Source organism: Lipophrys pholis (assembly GCF_963383615.2).
Source record: "Lipophrys pholis genome assembly, chromosome: 22".
NCBI lineage: Eukaryota > Metazoa > Chordata > Actinopteri > Blenniiformes > Blenniidae > Lipophrys > Lipophrys pholis.
Genome location: NC_137644.1, coordinates 16,709,572 through 16,729,676, shown reverse-complemented (window position 1 = coordinate 16,729,676; position 20,105 = coordinate 16,709,572). Strand labels below are relative to the sequence as shown.

Genomic DNA, 20,105 nt, shown 5'->3' with positions numbered 1-20,105 from the left:
CATAATGTCAATCCTAAAATTCACAAAAGGCAGCAAGTCAACTTTGCTCTGTGGAAGAGGGGAGGTCTCAACTGCCGCAGATGATTTCTTGTGTACTATTACAATTAAAGGATGTCAGGCGGCGATCTGAATAATCCTTCAACTCTATGCTAATGATTGAGGCCGGGCGAATCTCCCCGACTGGTTGAGCTTGTTGTTAGTATGCATTGCAGGACGGAGTCAAAGTCGGGCCTGAGCGTATATTGGGTGTCTCTTTATTCATGCCAGCAATGATATGGGCACATGGATCAGACGTTTGCCTGTTGGCACATTAACCAAGGCCACGTCCCTCTTTGCCCTCCACACTTCTCAAGGACTCAGCTGCTCAGATGAGGCCTCACTGACAAAGCGCATGCACGCCGCCTAATTTAGTTACACTGAAGAAGGAGCCAATGGGTTTTCCAGTCTGCTGCTGTTGAACTGATTACAATACCAATAGGCTGTGCTTGTTTACCTGCTAAACAGTGTTTGTTTACCTGCATGTTTAACTGTTTTTCAGACTGAATCCTCCGACACAAAAGCTCACATATAGGCCCACTTAAAGAAAGTGGTGAAAGTGTGAACACTTCCTGTTCTCACTGTCTGATGAAAACCACAGGAGGATATCTCCCTTTCTTCTCCTCCTGTCTGCAACACAGCATGTTAATATCCTGAGCTGCTGCCAAACCTTTCCCTAATATATTCCGTTCCAAGGGAGCGAATGAACATACCGAATCTAAATGTTATTGAGTCCATATCACCACCTCCTGGCATCTACTGTATCCCTGCATTATATACTTCACGTCTGCGTTATGCAATCGCTGTCTCTGAGTTTATTTACCAGGAACTTATTGAGCAAGTGATCAGGATAATTTCATTAAGGAAGCTAAATGCCAACGGTAATAGCCGTTAGCTGCTGATATGAGACAGAAATGGGAGAGCGCCGTGGTTTGATTCAGAGAAAAATCAATATCATGTGAAGGTATTGACCGTTGAGGAGTCTGCTGAGTATTTGTGGACTAAAGAGAGCGAAAATAGATATGCAAAAATCAGGAATAAAAGCATTTTTAACAAAGTTGAAATGAATAAACAAAAAAAAAACTTACTAAAAGCAGAAGATTAAAGACGGGAGATTAAAAACTCCAAAATACAGGAATGAAAGAAGGACCATAGGAGCCAGAAACATGAGCAGATAGATCAAACAGGCTTTCAACAAACCTTCCAGGTCAGGTACATTTATTTGGTATTAACGATTATGCACCCTGTCTTTTAACATCACACATTACTGATTCACTACTTCTTTTTTTTTTTTTGTATAGTTGTACTTCCACATCTTTTACCTGTGTTGCCATGGATTAGAGCCAACATTTGTTGTTTTTTTACTTGAAATGAAGTGATTTAGAGGATATCTTCACAGTGTCACTTCTCGCTGGGAAAATTAATTGCTGGACTATTGCCGTGTTCTTAGCTCTCAGTGTTTGTCTCACTGAGGAGAACTAACAGCTAACCAAAGGTATTTGAGAAGCCCAAGAGGTAGTAAGTCATGATGCTCCTCAAAGAGCAAGAATGCGTGGAGGGAGATAAACACGCTTTACTCCTTTTGGCAATTTCACTTTGGGCCTGTTCAGACACCTAAACATTTTCACTCAAACCACTTCCCATGGTGCGCTGGGACGCATCTGACCACCTTGGCTTTGTAGTGTGAACAGTATGCGTCACGAATGCGTCCCGGGACTTTGGCATCTCAGGAAAATCCGTTATACGAAATACGTACACGTCATCAGCGCGCGTCATATTTTCATTTAAGAGAATGCCCCGGTCTGAGTGATACAGTCTCTCCAACTTTTCCCAAAGAAACTCTGGTAAATAACATGGACGTCAATGCCTTTAGGTCTGCAGAGACACAGAGCCGTATCGGGGCTCCTGGCCAGAGGATACCGTCAAGCACTAACTGGATGACTCATACTGTATCGCGACGGGCGATTTACTCGAAGTGACGTAGAAGTAGTAACACAATTCGATCTCAAGTGGTTAGCCCGAAATGCATTGTGGGAAAATTTAAACAGTCTGCACATGTTATCAGATCACGTGAAACGAATGTTAAGGCCAGGTCTGAACGGAACCTGCAGCAGTGATTTCCAACCAATTGTCCAGTTAATTCCAGTTATCACCTTTCCCACATACATCGCCAAACGATCTCAACCTCGTCTGTCTGAAAGAAAGGGAATTTCAGCAAAAAGATATTCACAAAAATATATAAGGTGAGGAATTTCTGATGGGTGAGGCTCAGCAGGGGAAAGAGTCGGTGAGCAGAGTGTCTTTGCCAGAGGCACTGTTAGATCTGATAAGGCTAGTTTAGGGGAGCTGCTGGTAACCTGGAGGTGTGTGTATTCTAGTGTTTGTGCAGAAAACTTAAGATCCTCTTAATCTTCACATCTCACACTGCTATAATTCTGGGCTTCTCTCTCGCGCCCTCACCCTCCCCCTTCACTACCTCCTCAGCTTCGAACTACGCCAAGGGCTTTCTGATTCACAGTTCCCATACTGCTTCCTACTCCCTGTCACTTTCCCTATCTCCACCCTTCACACCTCCCACCAGCCTCTAATTATCAGATCTAAGTAGGTTTCCCAAGAAGAAAAGGACTTGGAAAGATGAGGAGAAAGAGAAGCGGTGAGAGAGTTGATAAGAGAAATGAGAAGGGTCAGCGAGCCAGATAGGAGGAGCGAGGCGGGCGGCGTTGAGCAGGATATAAATGAAGGCAGGAGAAGCCGTGAGCACGACTGAGAATCAGAGGTAAGGTCAGGGGAAACAACGAAGCAGTGATGGAGAGAGGAAGAAGGGTGGATAATTATATGGAGAACAAAAAGGGAGACACCACTTTGGTTTTTCAGCAGTCATGGCTCATTATGTGCATATGATGAGTCATGCTATTGACGGCGTTCTCTTTCTAGTGCGTTTGTGCAGTGCCTCAGTTACATGAGTGGTAGCCTCACTGAAGTTCACAGCTTCAAACAGGCTCACACAAAAACAAAACAAAAAACATGTGTACAGTTCAGACTCACTCCCTCCACATCAAAAATGTAGTTTGTAGGCTCTTTTTGCTGCTGTCAGATCAGTTATTGCTTTATTCAGAAATATTGTACCTGTGCAGACAAGTTTTACCTGGCTATGTGAATATATTTTCTGGTTCTTAATATGCACACTAATCTACAATTGAATCAGAATTATGGCACCATTATAGAGAAAGCAGCAAAACGTATTTCCAGAATAAAGTATTTGGCTTGTTCTCAATGATTTGCGCGAGGAAATTAAAGCTGTGCACCGCTGCAGTTGGCTGCTGAGTGTGAAGCGGTTGGGATATGGATCAGCACCAAGTCTGAGTCCATGATTCTCTCAAACAATAACATGTCATGTTCTTTCCAGGCAGCAGAGGAGTTCAAGTATCTCTGGGTCTTATTTACAAGTAATGAACTCAGGGGATTGTGCAAGCAGAAATGCAGACGATTGTGGTGAAGAGGGAGCTGAACTCTAAAGTTTCTGTTTACTAGTCAGTCTACATCGTGGTCATGAGCTTTGGGTCACAACCGATCTGATCGCATGTGGCGAGTTATGAGTCATCCAGCTCTGGTGAAAAAGCAGATTGCATGGCAGTGCCAGAAGAGTTGTTTCGGTTTTTATAGCAAGATTTCTATTATTAACATATCCCCTTATTGAGTGGCAGTCATAGCCGATAAGTTAAATAAGCGAGCTGGTCCTCAGAGATTTGCAGATTCGAATCCCATTGCCGACTTGGACCCTGAGCAGCCCACTGCTCCTGGTATGTGTAGTTATGTTAAAGATTAATAAGATGAGTTAAACACAGATTCCCGGAGGGAATTGATCTATAAATCTATGAAGTATCTATAATCTAAATATAAAGCTTTACAATACCCTTCTTTTGTTACATAAGAATAAATTCAATTCAATTCAATTCAATTCAATTCAATTCAGCTTTATTTATATAGAGCCAAATAGAACAAAGACATTTCAGGGCACTCTCACAGAGAAGCCCAACAAATAAAGAATAAAGCATTCAACAGTATAGAGCAGAACGAAACCAACCATTGAATCTTTGAGTGTATGTTTTGGGGGTTCATCCATCACATGCATTTTTATGAGGATGTCCAAATGAATTCATGAAGCACGGGGTTTGTGTGGATGTATTGTTGTGTGAATATGCATTCGCTCCTCTCTTTGGTGATGCTGGGGGGGTTGGGATGGAGTGGAATGACAATAAATGCACTGACATCAACTTAACGTGAACATAAATTTCAACAGTGACAACCGGCATCGCTGCCAACACCATCAGCATCTCCAGCCAACTCGGGGATATACATGTGTGTTTGTCCAAACCAATAAAAGCCCACTTGGCCTCAGGAAGAGCTGGCAGTGATCACAGTGTGTTATACAAGTGTGTGTGTGTGTGTGTGTGTGTGTGTGTGTGTGTGTGTGTGTGTGTGTGTGTGTGTGTGTGTGTGTGTGTGTGTGTGTGTGTGTGTGTGTGTGTGTGTGTGTGTGTGTGTGTGTGTGTGTGTGTGTGTGTGTGTGTGTGTGTGTGTGTGTACTCACAAATAGAAAAATCAGAGATAAGTAGGAGACAAAACACAGGATAACACCAACATACACACTCGCTTAGTTGTAAATTCACTTCCACATCATAGATTATTTATTGGTGCTGGAGCAGTAATGAAGGCAGGTTTTTTTGTGTTTTCTCCAATTTAGAAATAAGGAGAGTCAAGGTTTTATTGATTTTGGATGATGATCAAGGGATGACAGTTTGTTATTTTTTTGCACAGTCAGTGTGTACATGCATGAATGTGTATGTGTACCAGTGTTTATTACTGTACTGGGGAACTAGATTTGTTTACAGTTACAAAATGAAAAATAATCGTAGGTTTGAATACAAAAAGACAAGTTTTCGAGCGAGACTGAGGATCATTGTGGGGTTAGGTTAAGAGTTGAGATTAGACAAGTATTTGTTACGGTTAATGCAAGTTAATGTAATCCCCCAGAAGGCATGAGGACGCATTGTGTGTGTGTGTGAGAGAGTTATAGTGTGGTTAGTCGGCTCCAAAATGACAAGGCTGATGACTCTGGTTAATGAGTTTCATTAAACCTGTGTGTCAGCGTGTTTATGTGTGACAGGTAAAGATTAAAAAGATTACTTATCAACTACATGGACGTGTGTTTGGAGGCTGGCTGTAAATTAATATCTTTTCTGATGTCAGAGATAATTGCGGAAGGTGTGTGTGTGTGTGTGTGTGTGTGTGTGTGTGTGTGTGTGTGTGTGTGTGTGTGTGTGTGTGTGTGTTGTCTGCAGCATTTACAATTTCCATCTCCACGGACACTTTGTCATGAAGATATATTGTGCAATAGATGATGTTTGTTTATGGAATTTATTTTATACCGTAAGGACATTCCAGGGCTTTAGATAGATTGTTGTGTTTGCATCCAAATGTGTGTGTGGGGGAGGAATGCTGTGTGCGTGAACTAAAATATGCATTCATCCCTTCGTGTGCAACAAAATGCTTCACTGCAATTCAAACTCTCCAACTGCCAATATGCTGCAGACACACACATCTTTTTACTGAGAGTGTAAAATCCCCTCTCCTCATCTCTCTATGTGATATTATCAAGGTAGATCTGTCTCTTCAAGATTCTGCCTAAGTCACAGTGTTAAGTCATACTCCAGTGCTTTCCATGCTTTCATTTCCACAAACCAGATCAAATTTATTGTCCCTATTGTTCAAGTGTATTAACTGGAAGAGATGTGATTAAAATGGATTGCATCTCTCTTTGCTCTCCCACTCATTTTCATTCTCCAAACATGACCCTTCGTTCTTAGGAAAATGAGATTTGGAAGAGCAAACACGCCCGCGCCACCTCTACTTTCCCTCTCCTCCACCGCTGAACCCACTCACCCCGTGTGTCATTTATCTATAATGACTTTGTGAATAGTGTCACGGAGCGTTCCCCTCTCCCTCACCACGCTGCTATCCAGTCACTCACTCACTCAGCCTAACCCAATCAAGTGGCTTTTAATGAACTTCAAACAAGTGTTATCGCCAAGTTCAACGTGCGCCATGCTTCAGTCCCCCAAGCTCCATCCATGCGGGGGCTCACCTTATCTGCTCCCCCTTCTTTTCACCCTCTTTCCTGCTCTCTCTTTGACATGCTAAAGCTCCTCCTGTCACATATGCTTAACGGTACTTTTCTTTTTTCCTCTTTCAGTTTCTCTCTTCTGTTCCTCGTCTCTCGTTTTGGTTTTTATTTTTTATTTTGCCGTCTCTCTAACCACCACTCATTTTTGTAAATTATTTATAAAAGTGCTGTTCTCTATTTACTATCTTCGCTCACGTTTTGCTTCCACTGTCAGTCACATTTGTTTTCTCATTTTTCTTCCGATCGCTTTAATTTGCCAGTTCATCTCCTCTCATGTTTTTCCTCACCTGCTCTCCCCTTTCCTGTCCTCTCCCGCTTTCTGGCAAGTCATAGGTGCTCTATAATTAGCCGGCTACTCACACCTGAATTGATTGGCCGTTAATTTTAGACTTCCAATGGCGAAGTGATTCATGCCTCTGTGTTGCTCTCCCACCGTCTCCGTCATTCATTCCTCTAACTGGCAGAAATCAGCCTTATTTTGGGTCCATCTGTGGTATCTCCTCTCCACAAAAAGAAAATCACAACCTTCCCTCAAGGGGCTTTACAATCTGTACAGCATATAATACCCTCTGTCCACCGACTGCAGATTTGGATGAGAACCGTCTATCCTCTCTCCCCCGCCATCCAGCCCCAAAACAAAAAAGCATCCAAACATGCAAATACTAAGAGCTCATATCATGCCTGTATAAGTGCCTGACTCATTGTGTCGTTAATGTTCCCCTCCGGTGGATAATGACTGTGGAGTACCTATTCAGCTTCACTCATTGAATGGTAGGCAGGTCCCGGGACTGCCTGACCAAAAGATACCACCAATCTCTGCACTAAATATCACGATTAAAAAGCGCGTGGCAGTGAAAGTGCTGAAGTGGGTATGTCTTTCAATTAAACAAAGGTTTGTGGAGTACTGTCAAATGGTTTTGTTACCTGTTGAGATAAATGATTTGTGTGTCGATGTGCCTGAGTTTGTTTTACTCTGCGTGTCTATCGAGTTTGAAGAATTGACGAATAGCACAGCGCCTTGTCTTTTAAAGATTTTAACCACGACCGAAAGCTACTTCCTCAGAGCCTCTGACATGTGGATCATTCACAATTTAAAATCTGATTTGACATAATGTTAGTATGTGCTACAGTCAATTCACTGATCTATTACTGATGGTATTCATTGTGAGCTTTAAAAAAACCGTGAGAAACAGCTTTAGTGATGTTACGTGCAGATGTAAATGAACAAGCACACAAACATTGCAGGTTTCATTTAAATGTTGATTCACAACCAATTAGTTGGGGGAAAAAATTTGCGAGCATAATTTTAACATGACATATCTAAATCAGTGCTGGGTGAATAATTTATTTTCAACATGAAAAACTACTACTATAAAAGAAAGCTGATCTTTCTTCAATATATAGTAATTCTGCTGTGTTTATATGTGACTATCACGAAGGCAGTGTGCTGAATAGTTTTGATAAGCTATTTTTCATCGGTCAAATCCAATTTTTTTTGCATGTTCTGTTCAATTCATCATAAGTAATTTTTCATCATTCATCACAGGACAGACTGATCTAAGTGGCTCTTTGTGTTTCGGACAAAATGAGATTTAGATGTTAAAAATAACTGAAGTAGTTTGGTATACACCGCTCAATAAAAGAAAATGCTTTAATTCAATATGTATTTTGTTTAATAGCCAAGCACCACAGTGAAATTGGATACCAAGATTCAAAATTTGAAATTTTAAGCTTGAAAGAGATATTTGGGATATTCTGCGTATCAATAGTCAAATAAAATCTATGCATTGGACCCACTAACCCTTTTTTTCCTGTGTCTTTTCAAGGGGTGTCCCCAGTTGTTGCCTGCCGATAGGATATTGGTTCCAGTCAACGTTGTGAAGCCCATCACGCTGCGAGCTAAAAACCTTCCTCAGCCGCAGTCCGGCCAGAGAGGTTACGAGTGTCTGCTGACCATTCAAGGAAACGAGCACCGGGTTCCCGCCCTGCGCTTCAACAGCTCCTCGGTGCAGTGTCAAAACACCTCGGTGAGGACTGAGTTATGTGTGTACTTATGTGTGTGTGTGTGTGTGGGAGTTTTAATGACTCATCTTCTGTGATGTATCATTATTGACCACTACTCACCTCCACACCAACACAATCTCTATAAACACTCCACATTTCTGTAAAGTTCTCCCATAAACATGCCTGTAAGATTTCTTTTTTTTTTCGATCTTTTTTACACACAAGCAGCCACACACATGGATTTCAGCTGCAGGATATTTTTTTTTTTGGGGGGGGGGGGGTTGTCCTCTTGCAAGATAGTGGTAAGATGAGATAAGAGCTTAACTTTGTCTCTCCGACATAGCCATCCCTGCAACGATGCTCCATTCACTGACTAGAGGAGGCATTGACATCAATGAAAGACGAGCATGAAAAAGGCTTTGTGCTGGTCTTGATGCTAATCGTCTGTTGATACAATAACATCCCATCTTCCTGTCTATCTTCATCAGTTTGTGTGTTTGCGTGTGTGTGTCTGTGTGTGAGTTGTCTAGGGGATTTGCGTGTATAATCATGGTACGTTCCAAATATTGTACTTTGATTGAGCAGTGAAGGAGGGAAACTGTAATTTAGCGGAAAATTATGATTCTTGCACCAGCCCTCAATGCTGCTCGTGCTACAGACACAAATGAGAAATAATCTCATCTTTTAATGCTCTCTGGTGTGTGCAGAGTACTCCGTAAAGTCGCTGTGTGTTTCTGGGTTTTCACGATGTGCACATCCACCTGTTGATGAAGCATTTTTTGCATTCGAAGAAGTGTTTTGATACCAGAGGCTTTAGACTTGGAAATAATAGACAGTTTAAAGACTCTCGCTCTCTCTCTCATATTCTTTTTCTTGTCTCTTCTACTCTGTGGTTGCCATGGTGATAGTATTTCTACGATGGGATGGAGATGAGCAGTCTTCCCGTGGAGCTGACCGTCATCTGGAACGGAGATTTCAGCATCGACAACCCCGCCCATAACAAAGGTGAGCATGCATAGAAGCACGACAATGTTTACATTCATACACATACACACACACGCATGCACACGCACACTGGTCATGGATCTACATCAGCTCCTGTCGCAGTTCTCACAGTGTTGTGAGAAACCGCACTTGCATGCTTAGTCAACACAGTCTCCTACAAACTGTCACCTAAACACACGCGTAGACACACACACTGGGAAGCTGCTGCCTCCCCATTGATGCCCTTGGAGCTCGTCTCCATGGTAACAGGCGGGTGGTGTGCCGTGGTGCAGCATCCATCCCCCTGATGTTGCCATGTAGAGTGGGTAACTTTAACACATCCTCTTTTTACACGTTCTTCATGTGGGTCTCTCAGTCCTCTTCCTGTCTCCTTTGCTGTACATTTGACTGAACTGCACAACACTGCCGGCCTTCTGTCTCTCTATCACTCTCTAATTTATATTTTTAAATATTCATTTGTTTTTGCTCTTTCTTACACACGCTCTCTCAACACCTTGCTGGGAGGTTGGCATTTTACCCGTCTCAGTCGCCACTGTTTTTCTGTTATTTCATTTTTAATGTTCTTTTCTGGTACAATAAACTCAGAGGAGCATTATTGGCAGGACATATAGCTCCGGCTGAACAAATAATATCAGGGAAAAATACAAAACAATTTGATATGTGATATGCCAATCAGCTAAACCATTGTGACCACTGACATGAAATGCATAACACCATCAGTGTGATTTATTAATCAGCAAGTTAATATTTTGCCCTTGAAGTTGATGTTCTGGAAGCATAAAAATGAGAATATGAGTGTATTTAGTAATGGCTACATGGCTGGGTCTTCAAGACCGCTGCTCTTGTGAGTTTTTCCTATTCAAAGCAGTGAACCAACATCAGGGTCGTCAGCAGACTCACAATCTGTGTGGTCTGATCCAAAAGATGAGCTCCTCTAAGTCAAGTAGCAGCAGAAGTTAATTCTGATTTAACGGTTTCAGAATACAAAGTTGCAGGTTATTGGGTTCGGTTTCATGGCCTCAGACCTGTCAGGGTGCCCAGGCTGCTCCCTGCCGACTGCTGTACGTACCAGCAGTTGGCAGAATTGGATCATCAAGCAGTAGAAGTTGATTTAAGTTGTACAGGTTGGATGCCTATTTGCTCGTGTTTTGCTGACCCAGAGACCTCCACAATGCATTGTGGTAAGAAGGAAGAGGCAATGTGATGCTTTGGGAAATATTTAAGATTACTATTTCAACTTCAATTTCATATGGAAGTTACTGTGTACAACGTTTCAGACTATACACCCTTTCATCCCTGGTGGCACTAGCCTCTTTCCTCAAGGTGATACACCAGGCAACAGGAATGGTTTGAGGAACACAACAAACAACTTGAAGTTTTGATCTGGTGTTAAAAAATATCCAGATTTCAATCTAACCAAGCATCTGTGGGATGTGCGAGACAGACCACTCCAGTCCATAGAATCAAGTTAACATTAGTCAGGTTTCGACATTTGCAAAGCAAAGAGGAACATGATAAGGTATATTTCTACCTTCCATTTTTTCCTTTTCTTCTCAACTCTTCACCTAGTCATGGTATATGTGAACTGACAGCCTACTCCTGAATTTTTAATCAGACAGGATTCAGCTGCTGAGCTTTATACAGTTTGGCCACTGGCGATCCGCCACTGTAAGTGATTCACACCGGGACAGGAAAACAGCAGCATGCTGGGGGTTGTAGTTCTCTGACGGGAAAACAGCTCATTTCAACCAAAGGCGATAGAGTCAGGCGTGAGAAGTGTATTGTTAAAATGTGGATTATACGCCAGAATGACACTGTGCTGTAAGGCAAAAGTTTGTAAAGGGGCTTGTGTGTGCAGTTGTGTGTGTATGCGCATCGGAGTCAAGTGCATTCGACAAAACATACCCCTGAGCTTGAGTGTCGAATCAAAGAAGCAACAAAAGTAAGAAAGAGAGTGAGGGCTGGGTGGAGGGAGGGGGTTAGACTCCTCTGCCCTGCTGCTACCTTTGTTTGGCTGTGGAAGAAGCGGCTGCGAGGGCTTTTTTTTTGATGGGCAGATCACACAGATCTAACGACAATTAAAAAAGGAAAATGGCTGATCTGTTGCCATGGAGATGATATGTTAGACGTGTGGTGGGTGATGGGAGGCGAGGGGCACCAGCATTGGAAACTCGTACACGGGAGGCAGCAGGAGTCTACGAAGACAGTGATAGATGCGGCGATAATGAGAAAAAGACATCAATGCATGTCTTGTACTATCTTTACTTTTTTTGTGTGCGGAACAGCTTTTCATAGACACTGACATATTTTGGTAAATAATTTTGACTTCTTCACTTTGGTCTTGCTTCAGTCTCAAAATGTACTTGCATTTGCACATTTTGTCATCTGCGACAAAAAAAAAGACTTTTCCTCACTTTGTCTTTCATTCTTTACGACATATTATTTGGATAACCTGAACTTGTGTTTCTTTCCTCTCTCCTGCACAGTGCACCTTTATAAGTGCGATGCTCAGCGTGGGAGCTGTGGATTGTGCCTGAAAGCAGACCCACTGTTTGGCTGTGTGTGGTGTAAAGGAGAAAATCGCTGCACGCTCAAACAGCACTGCCCTCACCCAGAGAACCAGTGGCTGGAGCACAACGGCATCAACAGCAAGTGCACCCACCCAAAGATCACACAGGTAAGACATCAGTGTACAGTGATCCATCGAGAGGACCCAACGCTGCTGATGTTCATGTGTTTCCCTCTTTGAAATCGCATACATCGAACCCTTTATCCATCTATCCTTTGAACCTGCTTTATCCAAGTTAGGGTGGCGGGAAGCTAAAGCCTATCACAGCTGACATTTAGCAAAGGGCAATGCACACCTTAGACCAGTCTCCAGTCCATCACAGGGAAAACATAGGAAGACAGACAATCGCTCACACTCACATCCTTTTGGCATTTTAAAGTCAGAAGTGATCATTACCTGACAATCATGTCTTTGAACTGAAATCCCCCCCCCCCCCCCCCCCCCCCAAAAAGCCCACACAGGCAGTGGGACAACATGCCAACAAGTAAGTTTGTAGGTTCAAAGCAATGCTGCTCACTACAAACACGACTCAATTACAGTGCGATCATTTCAGCTCAGAGCTCTAAGTCGACTTAACCTCTTAATTTTGACAGCATCTGTAAGAAAGACTGGATCACACATTTCTACAGAAACACATCCCGTAAAAAGTTTCATTGATACTCAATGATACGTTGCCATCACAGGTACAGCAGTGAATTCTCCGTTATAATTCCAACGCTAACTCTCAGGGTAAACCATATAAGAGAGACAAATTATGCTCAGCCTTGCCATCAATCATTCTCACAGATGCTCATGCAAACCCAACATTTCACCCAGTCTGCTCCACAAAACGCCCAACACCATGTGGGGTCAAGAGCTCCGACCTGCGAGACATGTAGGAAATAGGGTCAGCAAGATGAAGGCTACCAGGCCACAAAGCCAAGATGGATGGAAAGCCACCCAGATGAATGGAGAGGACGATGGATTGGGTTTACATGAAAGAGAGGTGTTAATGGATGAGTGGATGAAGCCAGAATAGAGTCACACAAGGCTGAAGGGGTGGAGTAAGACCTCACTTTACCCCTTGGTGCTGCTGCTTCAGTGATGGATATGAAAGTCCACTCTGCATCCTTTTCCTGGGGAGAAGAGTCTGAAGCCATTGGTGATAGACTTGTGATGAAAGGATGAAGCGAAGCATGATTTAAAAAAAAAAAAAAAAATAGACATCAAGCGGAATCCCCTGTTGTTCTTGAGAGTGATGAGTATGGACAGAGAGTGGGAAGACAAATACTAAAATAAAATCCCTCCTCTACTCTTCGCTCCCTACATCATCCTGCAGAGACCGGAGTACGTGGAACTGTCTAACCATGTGAAGATTCCCCGAAAGCAGCGCCACAACAGCCTTCATGAAGTTGCATGTTAACCCGATGACAGCAGAATTTTTGGAAAAGAAAAGTTTAAAACTTACAAAAACTAGAAACCCGGTGCCCCGGCCTTTTCTTCTTCTCTTTGATAACCCAAATGATTGTGACTATTTTCGAAGTGATGGGAGGGCAGTGGTATTTTTATTGAAGGGCCTGGATAAGTCAGTCGCACTCAATCACTCCCCCTCTCTAGTGTTTGTCTTCCCCCGGAGCCGTGGATTTATGCTGGGAGATGTGCCTGTATTTCTCCGTACATCCCCGGGGCTGCAGCGGGGACATATTGCAGCCTTCTCACGTCCCCCATAAAAACTGTCAGTGGGTGAGGAGTGAGGACTTTCCCCAAGATAACCCAGGCCCTAATGCATTCTAATATGCTTCATTATAATGACATCTCCCATCAACAGTATGAGAGGGAAAGACTTGCACAGAAAGATGAAAAGAGAATGGAGGAGAGAGAGAGAGAGAGAGAGAGAGAGAGAGAGAGAGAGAGAGAGAGAGAGAGAGAGAGAGAGAGAAGGAAAAGTGATTAAGTGTTTTCCTCTACCCAACCGTCAATTATCTTGTCAAAGTCACAAATCTAACCAACGCCTCATTGCGCCTCACCCTCTCTTCTCCTCTCTTCTCTCTCTCCTCCTTCTCCTTCTTGCACTCTTTTGCTTCTTCCTGCTCTTTCACGATTTCCCCTCAAGTCCCTCTCCATACTCTGCATTTGCTTATAAACAGAGAGCCACTAGGCATTGTGGGCAATCTTTTTAATTGCATGTATTGTAGCCCAGCTCCCAGAAGACTTCTTTTTTTTTTTCATTAAGATATCAACAGGGAGCCTTATTAATCAGAGACACTGAACCGTACGATAACGATTTCTCCCACGTGACGGTCGCACGACTCTGGTTGTGACCTGGCGTGAGCTCGCCTCTGTCATTTGAGTGACTTCCTGTTTGTTTTCCCAGTGTCCTTTGACAAACAGTACTCAGATTCCAACCCTTTGATGCAGTTGTGGCAGCAACATGCGTGGTGTGGGATAATAACGTAGAGCAGCTTTCGGCTATAACATAAAAGAGCACACACTCACGCGTCACTCCACCTGTGAAAACCACAGGGGGTCACGCTGCCAGCTACAGATCGAGCACGACAACAGTGAGAGCCACCATTAAATCTGGGCTCCTCTCTATGGCATGCAGCCTTGAGGGTTTGAATTTGGCAGAGACGGATCGGAAAAAGACTGTTCCATGTGCGTTTGTAGCATCTATCCATCTCCCCGGTGACGTGTACGCACACGAGCGCTCACTGGCCAGAACGTGATGTGTGTGAGTAAAGTGTTGATGGATGCTGGAACCTCATCAACAATAAGAGATGTCACCGATAAATCAAAGGACACTGTGATTACTGCAAAGCTGTCACCCAATGCCAGGTTTTAAGTTAATCTCATATATTGGATTGCTGAGAGTTTCAGTGGATACACGATTGAGAAACGACAGACTCTTGACCCCGACTCTCGACCCCTCGGTTGTCACTGAAGCTGTTATTTTGTGGATTATCGTCCCCCCCCCATATTTCAGTTATATAATGTCTGAAGACAGTCACATGGTGTTAATCCCCGAGGACTTTGAAACTACAGAGACCTAGCAGATGGCTATCATTCTTTTTTTGTACCTCATTGAGGGTTTGTGCAGTGCTTCTGAATCAGGTCATTGTCGATGCAGTAGTTTCACAAGCCAATACTCCATTAACATTTACGAAGCCTTGGCTAAATGCGTATTAATTACTATTTAGTCACTACTGCTTATCCATAATTCTTCCAACACTTTTCATTTTATACCATCGGCTGTACTTATTTATAACATAACACCTAGCTGGAGTTCCTCTTACACTTTAAAATGATTGACATCTTTATTTAAAAAATTTTTTTTGCCTTTTCCGCAAATTGAAAACAAACTTGCCATTTAAAATAATCTCTCTGAACACTACTAACAGAGATGTGGGTATAGTATATACACTTGCTTCATGCTGTTAATAGACAGCTGACAGAATATGAAATATGACAGACACAATATGTCATTTATTAAAACATACGCGTAGAGAGATTCACTAGTACAGTATCATCGAGTATAAAGTCTGAACATCTGTTTCTGTTCTACATAACAGATCACCCCTCTGCGCGGTCCCAGGGAGGGCGGCACTCTAGTGACGATCCGCGGTGAGAATTTGGGTCTGGAGTTCAGGGAGATCCAGGGCAATGTCAAGGTGGCTGAGGTGGACTGCACCCCCATACGTGAGGGTTACATCCCCGCTGAACAGTAAGTGACACTTTTACACGCATGACCGATTATAAGACACTGATTGCACTGAGTAATAAATAACATATTCCTTCCCATAGTTATCCTCCAGAGCAGTTAAGTCCTGTTTGAAGGAGCAGTCAGTTGATGGCGGCTATTAATATCCCATATAGTGGCAGTAAGAGGCAGTAATGATCGTTGCTCCACAGTAATTTGCCATTTCGTTGAACAAAATGTACATTGTTTCGACAAATACACTTGAACCATATGGAGAAGTCACGGAGTTTGAATCAGGGAAGCTCGTTCATGAATCCAGAATGTTTCTGCTCTTGTCAGAACATTGTCAGAACTTTGACCAGCTGAAAAGTTCATATCTCACAGGGAACAAGAAAGATTTTTCACACAAAGACATAACGTCGTGTTACATGTGTCACCTCGATGACGGTGTCAAAACAACTGATCACTGGGATTTGTGCGAGTATGTCAAAGCTGGAAGTGAAGAAGCGAGTGAACGAGGACTGGATAATATAACACCCTTTTGTCTTCTATACCACATTATTTCATTCAGAGTCACGGGTGGCTTTACTCAATCCCAGCTGATTCTGAGTCCATCACAGGGCAAAGAAAGAGAGACAGACAACCACACACTCACATTAACACCAACAGGCAATTTCAGGTCCTCTGGGCTTAAACAAGGGGTCTCCTCGCTGTGAGACCAGAGTGCTAAGCCCTGCACCACCGTGGGGCACTGTTACTATTAGATGTGGATAAAACTTAATTTGCCTAATCTTTGGCCCAAAAAAAATTAACCCCGAAAAAATTAAAAGACACTTGTTTCGTCAGTGTGCAAGAGAGCGGGATTCATGCCTTTATAATTTGCAGCAGCACACACACACACACACACACACACACACACACACACACACACACACACACACACACACACACACACACACACACACACACACACAGAAGCCGCTGCTCACTCCAGCGCACACAAGTCTAATAATCATTTGAGAAAGTTCAGAAGGTTACATCTAGTTGACATTTGAGTTTAATCCTGTGCTTTAGCGCCTTACAGGTGCCGTCTGTCAAATTATTTGAAACTAGTTTAAAGTTGTCTTATCAACAGACCCAGTGCTTCTTCTGCTGAGAAAGAAAGTTGCGTGGCAGCACTTTTCTAAGCGAACGCTGACCCAGCACAAGCGGTAGCAGCGTTTGAGGTCATATGTAAAAGGAGAGACACTTTTTTTTTTCCGCCTTTTTCTCCCACAAGTTGGCAGTGCTCCGGAGGGCGAGGCAGCAGCCAAACAATGCATTAGTTCATTGAGGTTTTTTCACACCGATGCACAAACGCTACGGAAGCAAACTGGTTTCCCTGCAGTCTGTTACTGGCCATTTTTGTCTGCGTTTAGACTTTCTCCTGCTTATTTTATTCTTTTTTTTTTTTTTAAATTATCTTGCATATTCTACAATGAAGCCAATGTGTGTTTCCAGGATCGTGTGCGAGATGGGCAAAGCCGAGATGAGCCAGTATACAGGGAACGTGCAGGTCTGCGTTGGAGTGGGAGGGCAGTGCAGACCCGAATTTATGGCAAAATCGTCCAAGTACTACTACTTTGTGGTGAGTGTATGTCTTTTAAGCAGTGAGTAAAGTTTTGATTGTTGAAAGTCATTGGACCAAGGTCAACCAGAAATTATGAATGTACACGATACGTTCAATTCATCCACTTTTTTTTTTTTTATAAGTTAGTGCTTCTGGGCACTGTTTATTTGATACTTATTTCATTTGATCCATGCTGAATGTTGATTTTTGATCATCTCTTTGCAGAAATCAAAGGTAAACCCATGTTTACCAGAGCAGGAACACCAGCTCTTCAATACCATATAACAAACTGCTTTCTGTGAACAGATATATGTATATTTAGCAGACGTGCAATCAACCTATTAAATTAATAGCCCACCCCTGCATGAGAAGGTTTTAAAAGTCTCTAGGTTATAAAATGATTGCCTTTTATGAGCAGAGAGGCGACCATGCTGCATATGTCACCCTCTGCATGTTAGCACCTTGCTGGCAGTCGGTCTGTGTTCTCACCTACTGCGTTAATACTGTATGTACATGTTGTTTTTTGGCTGGGTTCCCACATGGTGCGGTTCTCACCACGAGCCTCCTCTCAGCGTTTCTCTCATGTGCTTATCAGCGGTGAGACATGACTGTCAGTCACTAATAAGCAGCGAATTTAAAAATAACAAAGCTTCCGTGCATATAAGAATACTTCTGACACCAAGTCGTAAAAACGTCGTAAAAACAAACATAACAAATCTGGGAAGATTCGTTTCATTGCATCTGGTTAATAACACACTCATGCACACATAAATTTCTGTGTTTTTCAAATGAATTTGCAGTAGCTGTCTTTATGTATCTGTTTTATGCTGTGCTATCAGTTTTACTGGCGTCCATTAATGGGTGCTGGCCGAGGTTTATTTCTCAGTAAGGTACTTTTACAGGATTATATGATGTTAGGTCTAGATGTCACACCACACAGCAGGCCAGAGATGAGATTATAAGAAGGCCAAATGAACTAGAAGAGGATTTACTTTATGCCAAGCTTCCATTGGACTACATCAGCAGCTGCGGTGTCACTTTCAATTTGAAAGAATCCCACCTCGATAAATTGTATGTTAAGTGGGATCGGCCAGAGCATGTTAAAGCATATAATAATACTCAGAGGTTTTTATTTAGCTGAAAACAATTTTCTTCTTTTTCCTTCATAGGGCATACAGTTCATATAAACAAACAGGCCCTCTAATCACGGAGGGATGAGTTGACTCACTTGTGTCATTTAAGAAAATCTTTACCTTCTGGCTGAGGTATAAATGATAATTACAGTTAAAGAAGAGGTTAGTGGTGACTATAGCGCTACACCTAAAGCCGAGCAACCTCATTTGTTTTATTTAGATCACATCACTGTCAATTGGGAATTCATCATCTACAAGCATTAATATCTTATTTTCACCCAAAGCATCATAATCTTTCTTAATTCGCCTTGACTTCATCTCCTGATTGACTTTTGACCTCCCCACCTTCCTGCAGATCCCTCGGATTACCACCATCAAGCCCAACCGAGGGCCGGTCTCTGGGGGAACCATCGTCAACATCACCGGCAGCCACTTCGACGCTGGAAGCAACGTGTCAGTCATGTTTAAGGACCAGCCGTGCACATATCTCAGGTTAGTGGGAACAAGCCAGGGCTGACCCTGCCAGTCAAGCTAAAACAGTCAATTAAAAGCTCCGTCAAAGCCTTTGTTTGTCAGGCTGTGTGGAGCAGACGTCTCTATTATATCTTTTCCTGAAACGCTGATTACATATCCTGGGAATAAAACAAATGAGCTGACTAGGGAAGGTTGTGGTGTTTTTTTTTTTTTGTTTTTTTTTCTTATTTTATTCTGTGAAGCAAAGATAAATTTCCCACAAGGGACAATAAAGTTTATCCATCCATTTTCTCTCGCTTATCTGTTTCCGGGTCGCGGGGGTGGTAGTCTGAGCACTGTCACCCAGATCACATTGCACCGATTAAGAACCTTTCCTGTGGGTGGAGAGCCCACGGGAAGGTGGCGCCTGGTGTGGGACATGAACCCACTACCTTGAGATTGCGAGTCTTTTTTATTTCTAATTCTATCTCTATCTCTTAGGCTATCCATATTTCTTGATACGTCTTTTTTTCTCTCTCGATCTCCAGCTTGATCTCTCCAGATCAGACATAGTCATTGAAACACGGTCAATTCTGTAGTGGAGAAATGGCTCTTTAGAGAAACTTATTTGTAACCCCTAGACAAAAGGCAAGAATTAAAGGTGTGTGTACATTGCTGTGTGCTGCTTCAGGAGGGGTGGCCAGTGGCTCACCTGCCGGACTCACGCCTCCCTGCACGGCTACGGAAACGTCTCGGTGTCTGTGAGCATCGACAGGGCTCACCTCCAGAAAGACTTGCAGTTTGAATATGTGGAAGATCCCACCATCACCAAGATAGAGCCCGAGTGGAGCATCTACAGGTACGCTACATATGCTCACATGATGAACCTCTTGACTCCCATTAAGCTGTAACTTGTGGTTGATTTCAGGTTTTGTCTCTACAACTAATTCAGCTAAAACTTTTCTTATGGTATTGGGTTTTATCATTGTCTACATTGCATCACTGTCAATGAAATTAATGCTGTTTTTACTCTTAGCAACAAAATATTGTCTTATTAAACCCTGCATATTCCTGCGAACATCTTATGAGTCTTTCTTTTTCCGTCTCAGTGGCCATACTCCAGTGACCGTGACAGGAACTAACCTGGACATCATTCAGACTCCACTCATCAGAGCCAAATACAACGGCCACGAGACTCTCAATGTAAGTTTTGCCCACTTTAATAAATCTATGAAGATTGGCGTTGTTTTTATGTATGCATCTGTCTCCTCGCTGTGACATTAGCGGTGTATTACTTTCTATATCTGTATTGAATGTATCTATTTTTTGTTCTTTTGGCCCGCATTCAGAATTAAAGTACCTGACCAATGTCAATTGATATAATTAAGATAATTTCCGACCTGCACAACTGAGTGCCCAAAGTCCCTTTGCCAACT

General features: G+C 42.8%; 1 protein-coding gene across 1 annotated transcript in view; it reads left to right on the top strand.

Annotated features, from left to right (window-relative positions):
- plxna4 (plexin A4) overlaps positions 1–20,105 on the top strand; it is a 210,388-nt gene that overhangs the window by 150,720 nt on the left and 39,563 nt on the right. The window contains exons 9-16 of the mRNA XM_080492385.1: positions 8,047–8,247; positions 9,133–9,229; positions 11,716–11,906; positions 15,347–15,498; positions 16,975–17,101; positions 18,572–18,708; positions 19,361–19,528; positions 19,779–19,872. Of these exons, the coding sequence (XP_080348511.1) occupies positions 8,047–8,247; positions 9,133–9,229; positions 11,716–11,906; positions 15,347–15,498; positions 16,975–17,101; positions 18,572–18,708; positions 19,361–19,528; positions 19,779–19,872 (1,167 nt within the window). The remainder of the gene's footprint in view (positions 1–8,046; positions 8,248–9,132; positions 9,230–11,715; positions 11,907–15,346; positions 15,499–16,974; positions 17,102–18,571; positions 18,709–19,360; positions 19,529–19,778; positions 19,873–20,105) is intronic.